This window comes from Marmota flaviventris, chromosome 8 (genome assembly GCF_047511675.1).
Source record: "Marmota flaviventris isolate mMarFla1 chromosome 8, mMarFla1.hap1, whole genome shotgun sequence".
NCBI classification, from domain to species: Eukaryota; Metazoa; Chordata; class Mammalia; order Rodentia; family Sciuridae; genus Marmota; species Marmota flaviventris.
Genome location: NC_092505.1, coordinates 2,583,569 through 2,597,284, shown reverse-complemented (window position 1 = coordinate 2,597,284; position 13,716 = coordinate 2,583,569). Strand labels below are relative to the sequence as shown.

Genomic DNA, 13,716 nt, shown 5'->3' with positions numbered 1-13,716 from the left:
CATAATCTTTACCTTGAAAATGAATCACTGGCATAAAGAAAATTTAAATTAAAAACTTTCCAAAAGAAAAAAGTTACACCAGGAATACTGTATCACTACAAATTTTATTCAGAAACCCATCTTTGTGTTTTTTTTTGTTGTTTTTTAAAAAAAATTCCCATTATGAACTGGTTTGATCAATCAACTACAACACTTTCTAGCAGACATACGGTAAAAATGGCATGGCTCAGAATCGCCCAGATCTTTCACGATCTCTCGATCGCCTCCTGTCACGCTCGCGGCCCCCACCTCCTCCGCCGCCTCCACCGCCACGACCACGGTCTCTGGACCGAGAGCGCCGCTCCCTGGATCGGGACCTGGACCTGTGCCTGCAATCAAGGAAAGGAACATGCAATCAGCACCAACACTCCTGAAAATGCAACAGCCAACAGCCCTTTTGAAGGGAGAAGCGCTTCAGATAGTCTTGGGACAAAGATGTGCATCTTAACATCAATTAAGTATGACCCCTCCACCTTCTACGTCTTCCTCCAGTAACAACTCACATGATCACGGGAAAGCACCATAATACATGATCCTGACACGCACCCTGCCCCCAACTCTGAGCAGGCCCTCCCCTCAGGGACACCCACTACTGAGCCCAGGAGGCCTATTTTGGGGCAGGAGAGCAGAGTTCTTTTTCTCCTCTGCTTCCTGTTGTTGGTAGCGACAGAGGATCCCCACTACTCCATTTCCTGACACATGTTTAACAAGAGAGGGATGAGAACCCTTCTAAGATCAGAATTCAGCCTAACCAAAAGCGTGACTCTTCCTATTCACCCCTAATGCCTTGACTTTCTCTGCTGTGACTTAACTGCTGCACCCAATTTTGTCAGTAGTAGAAACAGAGAACTGACACCCATCAAGAGAAAATGAAGCAACTCCCCCCAAAATCAAAAGGAACCAATAGGCACATGGTATTTAAAGGAAGCTACAATACCTAACTGGAGAGTAAACTATCGCACACACTGAATTTCAGTGGTCTCCTTCTTAACATTTCCTGGTGACTAAGGTTTGATTTCCACTTCAGAAATAAAATCGTGAACATTCTTCAAAAAGCATATTTCACATTAAAAAACAGAATACACGCACATACACATAAATAATAGGTGCCTTTTAAAGAATGGAATGAAGTCTGTTTAGTCTTGGATGAAATTAAGTTCTACAGCACACATGCTGTTGAGTACTCACTTCTTGCGACGGCGCCCATACAGCTCCCGCCGCAGCTCTCTGGAAATGGGCTTGAGATGCATGAAGTTGCAGAAGCCTCCTCGTGTGCACTCTCTGTGGGTCAAAGCCAGAAGTGTGTCATGCACTGCTAGGGCTGGAGCATGCGCAGCCCACACGCGGCTTTGCTGTCTGCCCTGCACTCACCCCATCTCATACTGGCGGCAGCAGGCTTCCCTGAAGTCGGTCACAGGAGACAGCTCAGCATGGATTGGCTGTCCATTAAACCAGCGGTTATTCAGGTCAATCACAGCCTTTTCTGCATCTTCCTCACGGCGAAACTGGAAAGACAAAAACAAAACTGCTTGCCACTCACCTTAGTAACACATTTTCAGTCATCAATCCTGCTACATGTTACACACTGAGGTGAAATTTCTAGGGTGGTATAGTGGTGCAGAACAACTGAGAAGTCAGAAGTCAATGGCTCCTTTTTTTTTTTTTAAACAATTAATTTCATTATAGCCTAAGACCATGCTAAATGTTGCATTCATTTTCAAATTCAACATGCTAAGAGCAAAGGTGATTGCATAGGCAATGCATTTTATTAAACAAAAAGGAAAAAGACACAAAACATAAAACTGCCCCAGTCAAAACAGCTCTAACCCAGTTATGTCCCTTGCCATTGATGACAACCATGGTGCACTGTCCTTCCTCCCAATCCTGTTGACAGGGTGTAGGCTGGCGGCCTCCGATATCAAAGCCACGACTGGGAGTGCTGAGTTACCACATCAAAATTCCTAAGTTCCCACATTCATGATCTTAAGGCCAGCAGCTCAAAGGGCAACAGTCCTTGGTCACCAGGCTCAGCCAGCTAACCAGTGTCCTACCTTGACATAAACGTTCCCCACTAGGTGATCTCCTAGGTTGTCACAGACGTTCATTTCCTCGACTTCCCCGTACTTCTCCTCCATCTCTGTAAAAACCTCCTGAAGGGAGAACACAGTGGTTTAAGGACTGTGAAATAGCCAAGCCCGGTGTCACTAACTGCACTCATGTGTGTTCAGGGGGTGAGTGTTAATCCCTCCAAGCAGATACGGTGAGGAGGTGTGCAGTCCATGGTCTCACCTCAAAGAATTCATCATAATGCTCCTGCATCTCCACATCGCTCACGGCACCTACAAACAAGAGAGATCTTGCTGGTTAGAAGGCGGCCGCCCAGAACTCTCCTCTTTAAAGTTCAACTGCTACATTGACACACACGATTGTCTAGAGGAACAGCAGGCCAGCGCTGCACGCTACAGGAGCACCGGCTTGCCAGTGACTTAGAGCGTGCTGAGACTGTGAACGCCCGGCAGTCTCAATTTTGGCTACTAAAAATCACAACCAGTTTTAATCAGCATCAAAGGGCTGTATTTTCAGGAAATGCGAGGGAAGGGTGACTCTCAAATTAAGACTTGAAAATAAGTTTCCTTCCTTTAAGATTTAGAATAGAGGTCAAGTAAGCACACTACTTTTCCCCTTTATTAAAATAAAAGCTGAAATCAGGGCAAACGATTAAGAGCTTATGTGCCTAACTAGTTTTTTCTATACATTATCAGCCACAGAAGGCTAGAAAGTTCTTTCTGATGCGATTAAAACCCAAGCGATCAGAGACTCAGCAGGACCATTAACCAGTTACAACTTCAGTATTTTGGATGCCCCGAGTAAACGTAAAGTCATGATGCTTTACAGAAAAAAAGCATTCTTCTTTTATGCCCCAGAACTATTTTTATCAAGTTCACCCTTCACAATTCACATGCACTAAGTGAAATCATACCCATTACATGGATAATTTTGCAAATTTACATTCTATTCCCATCATCATTTTTGCTATCAAATTTTACTATTCTAGAATTCTGGAGTTCTCGTGATCTAAATTTGAGAAATCGTAAAGCTGGCAGGTCAATGAAGTCATGTTCCAAACAGGTAGGTCAGGGCCAAAGGCCCAGCTGGCTTCAAGGCTGGGCTGGCTGGGTCTCCAATTGTTACCTTCCACGGCCACGCTCCTGGATGAGAGGTTAGCTGACAAAGCTCGCTACCTCACTTGGCGCAGCCCACCAAGGGCATCTGTGACTGGGGTGTGTGTACACAGACTGGGCTGCCTTTGAGCTCACTCAAAACCCTTTTTATTCATTCTCAAAGATAATAGCTAACTTATCTTCTATTCTGAGAATAAGTCCTCTTTTTAAATTAATGGAGGCTGTGTTTTAGTTATTTTTGAATTTCCAGAAACTCAGTTTGCCTTACAATCCAAGACTGAATGAATGTGCTAGGCAACACCTATGACTTCTGACAGCCAACCTGCCACTGGAACCACAAAAGGCCCAACTCAGCTGTCAGGAGCACCTGGTCCCTGAGTGGAACTCAAAACAGCAGGAAGCCAGAAGCCCATTCCAGGGGTGGATTTGAACATTATTTACAATCCATTTCCTTTTCCGTATCAGAAAGAATGTGAAAAGAAAAAGAACTTAAAAGTTTTAGCAGCTTTGAGAAGTTTTTTGTGGTGGCTCTTTTGAACTACTGGCTACACTCATTTTGCTTAGAATTTTTTAGTGAAAATAACTTGAAAGGCAGAGATCGGTACATAGTAACCAAATGGAAACTACTTAAATGACTCAATATATTTTAAATAATACAAATTTTAATAACACAAATTTGAAAAACAACTAGTTTTCTTAGAAGAGTATCACTCAAAAACTGGGACTCATGTTTAACTTCAATTCCTGCACATGAAGCTAATTATCCTAGGTATGAAAGGGCAGAGCCAGTGATTTCATTTAGGAACTGATTTTCTTTCTAAAACCCAAAATTATAAGTCCATTTAATTTGTACAATCTGGATGGACCCCAGAATTGGAACATTTAATAACAGCTAAACTTTCAGTTTGTAGCATATGCAAAATAAGAGTACTGTGAATTGCAAATAAAGACACAAAGAAAACTAATGCAACACTATGGTCAATGAAGCATACGCAGTCCCCAAGTGAACAACCAGGGCAGAGATTTATTAATAACTGTTAATCATCTATTTCTCATGTATCTTCACCCCAGGGTTAACAAAAGTCCATACTTAAATGTTTATTTCCCTCCACTACTGGCACCTTATTTCTTTTAAAAAGCGAACAACCAAAAAACAAAACACCAGGTATTTTAAACCAAGGATTACCAAGTAAATCCTGCAACTACCAGATTCAGGGAGAGAAATCTCTATCAAGTGAGTATTAGCATACAAAAACATTTAGCATCTCAGCAGGAAGTTTACAAGAAAATCCCACCTCACATGGAAAGGTGCACCAAGGCACCCCTACTTGAGGGCCAGCTCCAGTGGGCAATGGCCCCCTGCCCCCAGGACCATTTACCCAAGGTAGGTTACCCTACAATGGAGAGGTTCAGGTTTAAGGGTGTGCTTGATTTAGGTCTGTGCTATCCAAGGACAGCTTTATTAATTTTTACTTTAAAATAAACCAGTGAGAGGTCTGACCCTTTGGTTTGGACTCCTTATTCTAACTAGAGTCCAGGAGTTCATTTCAAGTTACCCACAAATGACTAATTCCCAATGGTTCTATTGCTGGACACTTACAAACTTCCACTCTATAAATATTCACAACCTAAACAGAGTTCCCAATACAGGAAGAAACTGGTAATGTTTACTGAATGCCAGTTTAGATCTGTTTCCCCACTAAGTGCCTTTTATTTCCCCAAAGCAGCACTTAACTCCGGCAGTTGGAGATTTTATCTAGGCAAAGCAGGCGGCCCCAAACAGTGTCTTGCGCCTATCTGAATGGAGTACACCACACGGTGTGGTAGGAAAACTGAGAGGTCTACACAAGCTACAGACCTTCACTGGGTAATACAGAACAAGCTCTTGCAATTAAAAGCAAGACCTCCAAAAAGGAGTTTTAGTGAAAAGGCTAATGAGAAAAAAAACCTAAAAAAAATTCAAATCAATTTGTTTTTGAGAGTTCAGAAAGTGAGAAACGTTCAGATACTGCTGCTCTTAAGAGGGAAGAGCAGAACTTGAACTCAATCCCAGGATGACAGTCCAAGTGAGAAAGAAAGAGCAGCAGGTCCGAACTGTTTCAAAGGGTGCCCTTTCCAGTCACTGTTGCTCTGGCACAAAGGGCCGGAGTTCAGATCTCCAACAGAGGCTTCCACGGGATCAGTGGGACACACTCCTGCCACCTCTAGTGAACGTGGTCCTCGACACTAGCACAGCAGACCAGATGGAGTGGGCACTGAGCTCTGACACGCAAGCCCAGGGAACCAGGGAAGGAACTTGTATGAACTTACAGCGCAAACCGTCAGCAGACTGGGAAGAGTTTTGAGGGTTACGGTAAATGTTCAAGAGGGCAATGGTCTGAAATACAAAACGCAACAACTTTATATTACGGAAAATTAAATGTAAACACTTAACCGGTTGCCTTTGGCGATCGCTTCAGGTGAGAGTCAGTGCTGAAAAAAGAGGAGGTTATTTTCTTCAGAAGCAGAGATGTTCCCTTAGTTGGTGGCTGTCTTGATCTACCCTAACACTGCAGTGCAACAGAGATCTCATGAGATGCCAATACTGTACTTCTGTTTATAGAATGTAAAAACGCTCCACTTTAAAATTCCAATCCAAGTAAGAATGCAAATAGCTTGCCAGGTGACTACCAGTGTCCTCAGGTGTGACAGAAAGCTTAACAACTGAGAAAGAAAAGCACCTCTATAAACGGGTGAAAAAATTGCTAATAATTCGAGAAATACAATAATTACATGTCATGAAATCTCCACTTCCTAGAGGAAAAATTATAATGGTGAAATAGAACCCACACTTATTGGGCAACTTACCTTGTTGATTTCCTCAATATTCCTAGCATTTTAAATTTTACAGAAAGAACTTAATAAAGGCCAGGGGTTCAGTCACCGTAAAGACCAATGACCGGCTATTAACATTAAAACCCGTTTCACGTGGACGGACGCTCTCCAGACAGATGTCAGTCAATGGAAGAGGCCGCCAGTGACCCTTCCTAGGAGAGCCTCCTGAACATGGCCCATATCAAGTTCTGGCTGTGTGCGCCACGCTGTTCCAGCACCTTGTCCTGTTTGCAACAGCTCTATGTCAGCAGCTCAGAGCCAACATTATGTCTCAATTAAGAGTGGGCTCTTGAACACCATCGTTTTAAAAAAATTTCTCCAACTGTGGGACTTACAGTGTGAGCCGTCAGCCGTCTGTGCACTGTTTTGGGGATTACGATAGATGTTTTGAATCAAGATGGTCTGCGGGGAAAAAAAAATAAAAAGGGGAATTCTACTGGCTGCTGTGCATATATTAGACAATTGCAAAGAGACAATTTGTTTGCAAATGGCTAAACGTTTGTTGTTTTTTTTCCCGCAAGTCAGACACTTTGTCTTGTGCAGAGTACACCAAAACCATCATATTATGAAAACAGAGTTTGAGCAGTGACTTGGGTCAAGTCAGCCAGCAACCAAGAAGAAACTGTAACTGTTGTTTTGTGGTCCCCGTTATCAATAGTAAAGTGCTTTAATACAAGATAAATAATAGAACGCTAACATTTTCTTGTACTTCAAGCCAGCAGACACGAAGATGTCAAAAAACTCACATTATAATCATATTCCCCACACAAAATTATTTTTCTCAACCAAATGCATAACTCAACTGTATGCAGTACATCAAGTTCTCTGGTCTTAGCAAAACAGGCACACCAAGTTGTCATGGATACCTGACTCTTATTTACACTTTCTTGGTGGGATCTCTGTTTACATAATACAATAGTTAAAACATTTGCTCTTTTCCGATCCTTCTTTTAAGGAAAAAAATCCTTTTAGCCCTTGTGCTTTAAAACTGGATCAGGCAGACTTGAAACCTTACACTGTACCGTTCTTCTTAAAATCAAGTTGTCTGAAAAAACAAACCATGTTTGAGTTAGTAAGCTAATATATTACATGAATCTTGTCCACATCACTGTAAGAAGCTTACAAAGAAACCCACCCTGAATTATGCTAGAGATTTACAAGCTGAACCAACACACTGCATGATTTAGAAAAATAAATATTCATTCTTAATAACAGGGGTGTCAAGAAAGCATTTTCCAAGTATTTTAGTCACCCAGTCAGTTCTACTCTGAGCTATCTTTAAAGAGGCATGGTACCAAGGGACGTTCCTGCAGGCCTGAGCTGGAACCCACCTGGAGGAAGGGCTGAACTCAGAACGCTCACCCTGAACCATGAGAATAAAACAGCCAACTTCACTCAGGGCCCAGCACCCTCCCTACCCATCAGGGGCTACCCTGAGTCAACTCATCTTGGGCCTTGGAGGTTTCCAAAAAATTGATTCTACACAGCTTCCTCAGGGATCGCGGGTGTGAGCACTGACTACAAGCTAAACAGAGCCTGGATACTCAATGATAAAACTCACTACAGGGCTCCCTCCAGGCAGTGGCTGTTTGCTGCACAAAACTTCAAATAAAGGGGTGAAGTGGTTCCATTAAAATTGGGGGCAACTAGGATTACCTCCAACTAACAAACCAAACCAACACAAGATACTGACCTCATACTGCTGATCCCATCAAATTTTAATGGAAGCACCTCCATGTTCTAATCCACAGTATTCAAATCAATTTCACATTTAACCTCCTGAAGAGATCAATGATTCAGAAAGAAGAAAAATCAAGTGTTCTGGCTCAGTTAAAGGGCATTCTTAAGGAGAAAACAGCCAGATACCTGATGTGTACTTTCCCCAGAATAAAAAACCGGGGTAGATTTCAAAGACTTAGTTACTGCACAATCTATAGCCACTAGTTTAGTTGGGGAGACTTAGCTAATAATTCAAATTAAAACACAATTATAATAGAAAACTTAAAGCAAGTTCTCTGATATTTTGAAATTCACAAAAACAAACAGGGACATGTTTGGTTATTAAAGAGGAGATTTTTGTTACACTAACCATGTAATCATGAGGAAAAAGGCATTATGTGCTTCTTTTTTAAAAAACATTATGTGGTAGGGTTTTCCCAGAGACTTAAAACATCAATGTCTCTCTTCCAACTCACTTCTACCAGATGATTGTCTTATTAAAGAATACATCCAGTCTGTGAGAAGGATAAAACATCAACAGAAAGGTGTGTATTCAAGGCTGAGTCCAGCAGCTTCTGAGAGTTATGCACTGTAGCCACCAAAGGGTCGAAGTGCACCTTGTGTATGGGGTGATGAGAAAGGGGCTCCTCAGTCTCAGTCCAGACAGACTTAATGACACTTTCTGCTACTATTAGAAGTATTTTGTCCTTTCAATCCATCAGTAAGCCCTTGTAGGGCACAGATCCTTGCCTTTTCTTCAATCTGCCAAAAACAAAACAATCACCAACGCCCCCCGCCCCCCCCAAGATTGAACTCAGCTCAAGATAACAGGCATCTCTCAATTAATTGAACAGGCCTGCTATGGACAAGGTATGCTTATCTTCTACTATTAAGTTTCATCTTAATGGTTCCAACATGGTGCAACTTGCTGCTTGCTCAACTTGGGGTGTAAAAGTGGGAACTTCTCTGGGGTATCAGAGGAACTCAGTAGCACAGTGTGTCGGCCTGCTGACAGACAACCATGCCAACATCCCTTGTCCAGTGGCTGAATCACTCTCTAGAGAGAGCAAAGAGCAGAAAGCCCACTCTGCATCCACCACAGCCTGGACAAGAGGTGCAGTCAAAGCTGGCATTTTCCTCACCAAACCATATACATCAGGGGAGGGACGGCAGGGCAGTGAACATCAGTCACAGCCAACACAGAAACATTTAACTTATTTTTAAAAAGTTTCTCTAGTAAGAAGAATAAGGGACCTCCCACTATGGGTGGTTCACCTGCTTCATTCTCACTTAAACAAAAGGACACATGAACACAAATACAAAATAAAACTAGAGGAAAAAAGACAATGTATGGAAACCATTAAGTGCCTCTGAAAAATACAAAATTTTGGTAAATTTACATGAAAACAGAAAAGAAAAAACAAACAAACCTGGCTAAAGGTCGGTTTATTGTGCAACCGAGAGCATCTGTCTCCATGACGACATGCTCCAATTTTGAAATAAAATGAGCAGTTGACTCTGCAAGGGAAAACAAGAGCTGATTATTTTACTGTGACAATATCAAAAGGGAATATGCCATTAACGTGATATATATACCATCCAACTACTTTCCTTTTACTTCACAAAAGCGCAGGCAGTTTTTCTGGGTGGCACCTTCCTCTTCCTCGCAATATCTTAGGATTACTCCTTTTCACTTTTACTCTTCTGGTTTTTCTTAATTAAATCAAGTATTTAGTATAGGTTAAACCTAAGCCCTATCCTCTATTTTGTCCATGATAAAATTCTGGAGGACACCAGCAGGGTATAGGGAGAAGAGAAACCCCAACTCTACCAGCTGCCTGGCTTGGACAAGTTCGCCACTTCTGCAGGTCACAGATGCTGTCTGTAAAATGAGAAGGAGCCAACCTGATACTGTTCTGAGAATCAGATACAACATGTATGTGCTTCATACACAGGACTCATTTAGTACTACCACCAAGGAAAACAGAAAACAAATTTCAGGTTCTCCTACAACCCATAAGACCAAGAGAAAATTTACAAATAAGTCTGAAGTAAACAGGAAATCAAGGGATCAAGCATGTCTTAGAAACTATCTCAGATCATCTCTGTCTTTATACATTGATCAACCAGAACAAGTTGCAATCAGCACCTGCACAACGATAATGCCAAGTAATGTGGCGAATCTGTGAGGAATTATGAAATTGTACTTCATTCAAGTTTCACCTTGCAGAGTGAAAGTGCTACTCTATAGATGCAATTTTTTAGCAAGGACATGTTCAGGAAGTCAACCCCAAATTATGACTAATGGCCTCAACTTTCAAAAAAACATGACTGATTAGCCATGAAGATTGTTAGCTATTACCAGACAGCAATCAAGATGGGAAGGTTTGTGAATTTATCAAGAAAGGAAAATAATCACTATGTATAATTCTCAAACTTAGAAGTAACTCTGACTTTAGAACTTGATCAGATAATAACATATTAACGAACTCAAGTGAAAATAAATACCTTATTTAACAAATATCTCAGAATGAGCAAAATCATTGCTTGAACAATTAATATTCAATTATCCCATAGAGATAAAATAACCCTTGTTCCTGTACTTCCAGTGATGGGCTTTCATTTCAACCAATTCGCTATTTAGAGCTTAGTAAATTAATCAAAACTTTTTTTTTGGGGGGGGGTAACTTTAGTGATTTTCTTAGTATAACTCCAAAACGAAATGCCATAAGAAAAAAGGTTTACTACCACAAACCAACCACTAAAAAGGCTGATTTATATTTGAAGCTAGAAAATGGCCATAACTTCACGTGCATAGTTACATATATATTTTTTAAAATTGGTAGAGTAGTCCCACATCTATCTTCTAACTTTAATTAAAAAAGGAAAAAAAAAAAAAGTTAATAGAAACCATAGCTTTCATTTTTTAGGAGCTGATCTTGTTTCCTGAAGTTAAGCCCATGCAACTCCCTGAAATGAGAACATAAGTGACCTAGATAATAAACTTTCTGAATTGAAACCATGACATGTGTGATTCTGCCTTAAGAGGCAGAAATATGCCTAAAGCAGGAATGTAAAAATGTTACTGGAGTAACAAGCCACCCAGGACAGCTTCTCACAACACCCAGTGACAGCACACAGAAATACACATGAAAAGGTGAACTGATGTCCCTGGTTCTGCATGCATAAGTCCTGCAGCTTCCATGTCCAAGGACATATTAGGCCTGTTTCCCAAGCCACCTCCTATACCTCAGAGCATTTAAGGTACACACTCTTCCACAGCATTTCAAATATTTTAAGGTATTTTACTTTAATCAATCTTGACATTCCCTCCCACTACAATCCCTAAAGACAAGACCCAAATTTTATGAATCTCTGAGTTCCCAGCATGTCCCATAGCTGATATCCAATGTATGTTTCTCCAGTGACTATGACTGCTGATTCTGGCGTGAGATTTCTAGAACGAAATACATCCCCTCTCCCAAACAAGACAGGGGATTCTATCCTGTGTAAAGAAGACATTTGACAGGGCAGCCTCCAGCCTGGAAAACAGAAACATTTCAATAGTATTTGAAAAAGTGGCATCAAATAATATCATCTATGACAAATTTAGGGGCTTACCAGAAAAAACAGATGTTTGCATAAGCTTTGCATGGCGCTCAAGACCACTTACTGGGAGTAGATTATGCCAGACGCTTAGGCTTTGGGTTTTCAAAGTAGGAATTATCCTTCAAAGCGTCTGGAGACTTCTCTTTACCCTAAACTTCAGCCAACACACTGAAATTAACACGTGCCAACACGGCAACCAAACACAAGCGAAATTTGATTCTTCACTTTTAACCTAATAGCTGATGAGGGAAGACATGCAGCCTTTACAGGGAGGAAAAAAACCGAACCCCCAAAGAACCCCAAAGCCCCCTCTGCTCGCATCGGAAGCGCGACTCCCGAGCGCTCCGGGAGCAGGGCCTCCGTGGCGGCGGCGCGGCTAATCCGGCGTCTGGCTGCGCTTTCCCACTTCAGGGTCGCGCCGCCGGCCCGCCATGGCTGGGGCGGGCAGCAGGCGGGCTCCGCGGACCTGCCCCGACCACCACGACCCCGTGCCGCCGGCGACCGGACGCTGGCGAGGCTGGGGCTGGGGCCGGCGTGCCGCAGGCTGAAAGTTGGAGAAAACGAGTCAGCGCCGGCCGGGCCCGGACCCTCGGCGGCCACGGCGGGCGGGAGTCCGGCGTCCAGGCCGCGGCGCGCCCCACCCGCCCGCTGCGTGGCCCACGAGGCGGCGGCCCAGGCGCGCGAGGCCGGAAGGCCGCGCTCCCGCCCGCCGCGCTCTGCCCGCCGCCCGGCCCCGCGCCCTGCCCGCGCCCAGCCCGAGCGCCGGAGGACGGCCCTCACTCACTTGTCTTTCTCGGTGCCGAAGATGGAGGCCAGGTACTCCGCCATTTCCCACCCGCCGCCGCCGACACGGCTGCCGACGCCGCCAACCCTGCCGACGCCCGCGGGAGACGTCACCGGACGCGACGACGCTCCCGCCCGACGTGGCGGCGCTACCCAATCCGAGAAGGCACCGCCCACGTGTGGGCAGGACTCGGCGCATGCGCACACTTGATCCTTCGCCCCGGGCGCTCGTGCGCCCCCTGCCGGCGCCCTGCGCCCCTCGCGCCCGCGCTCTACCTGGGCCGGGCCTGTGCGCCACGCCGCTTAACCCGCGCTGAGCGGTTTCCGCCAAAGTCGTGTCGGGCTCCGCGCACGGCGCTAAGCTTGCCTTCCGTCTCCGGTCGCCTGCCGCTCGGGGCGACTCCTCCTTTTCGCCCCATACCCTACACTCCTGCTGGCAGGACCCCCAGCCCTCACCCCACTCCCCTCACTCCTGGGGCAGGACCCCCTAGCCCTCACCCATTCCTGCGGCAGGACCCGCAGCCCTCCCCCACTCCTGGGGCAAGACCCCCAGCCCTTGCCCCACTCCCCACAATCCTGGGGCAGGACCCCCAGTACCTCCCCACTATCCCCGACTCCTGCGGCAGGACCCGCAGCCCTCCCCCACTCCCCCCCACTTCAGTCGCAGGACCCCCAGACCTTGCCCCACTTCCCCCAATCCTGGGGCAGGACCCCCCCATCCCTCCCCCACTCTCCCCACTCCTGCGGGCTGGACCCCCCACTCCCCCCACTCCTGCGACAGGACCCCTAGCCCTCCCCCCACTCCTACCGGCTGGACCCCCAGCCCTCTGCCCTGCCCTTTACTCTTGCCAGATGGGAAACCCGATCCCCCACTCTTGCTGTGGCCTGCCCAAGGCCATCTAGAGGTGTGGCTGGAAGAGCAGTGACCTGCCTCTGGGACACCCTTTCAGACACTCCCCCCACCCCCACCTCTGCCCAGGTTGGAACCTTTAGTTGGAGGGACTCTGTTCCTCCTTTCTTTATTTTATTTTTTAATATTTATTCATTTATTTGTTTTTAGTTGTAGTTGGACACAAGACCTTTATTTCACTTACTTATTTTTATGTGGTGCTGAGGATCAAACCCAGGGTCACACACATGCGAGGCCAGTGCTCTACTGCTGAGCCACAACCCCAGCCACCTAATTTCCAGGCCTGCTGCCTTCTGTCACTGAGTGGCAAGAGAACCTGGCTGTAGCTAATAGGGGTTCACTTGATGCTTCTATGTCCCTGTGGCTTTGAAACTTTACTTCCTTTTTTTTCTTTTCTGATCTTCTTTTTCCTAAACTTCTCCTCCCTGATCTTCTTTTCCCCGTTCTCCTCCTTCCTGGTCTCTCCTCCCTGATTTCATTTTCTGTGAATCACCTCTATATAAGCCCCCAATTCCTGTGGATAGGCTTTGGGACAAGAGTCCATTGTGTTTCTTCTTTGCTAGCAAAGCAATAAATCTTTTTCATTTTTCTCAAAACCGT

At 44.8% G+C, this 13,716-nt stretch overlaps 1 protein-coding gene across 2 annotated transcripts; it reads right to left on the bottom strand.

The window, feature by feature from the left end:
- Positions 1-85: 85 nt before the first annotated feature.
- On the bottom strand, positions 86-12,321 carry U2af1 (U2 small nuclear RNA auxiliary factor 1). 2 transcript variants are annotated; one of them, XM_027929111.3, is made up of 8 exons: positions 12,208-12,321; positions 9,245-9,332; positions 6,431-6,497; positions 2,329-2,378; positions 2,091-2,189; positions 1,411-1,544; positions 1,228-1,320; positions 86-368 (listed from the first exon to the last, which is right to left on the bottom strand). In XM_027929111.3, exons 1-8 carry the CDS (start codon positions 12,249-12,251, stop codon positions 227-229), a joined length of 717 nt encoding a protein of 238 aa, XP_027784912.1. In that variant the 5' UTR covers positions 12,252-12,321; the 3' UTR covers positions 86-226. The 2 variants fall into 2 exon arrangements, with proteins under 2 accessions (XP_027784912.1, XP_027784911.1); XM_027929110.2 differs by lacking the exon at positions 6,431-6,497 and adding an exon at positions 5,532-5,598 and having other exon boundaries at positions 12,208-12,320.
- Positions 12,322-13,716: the final 1,395 nt, after the last annotated feature.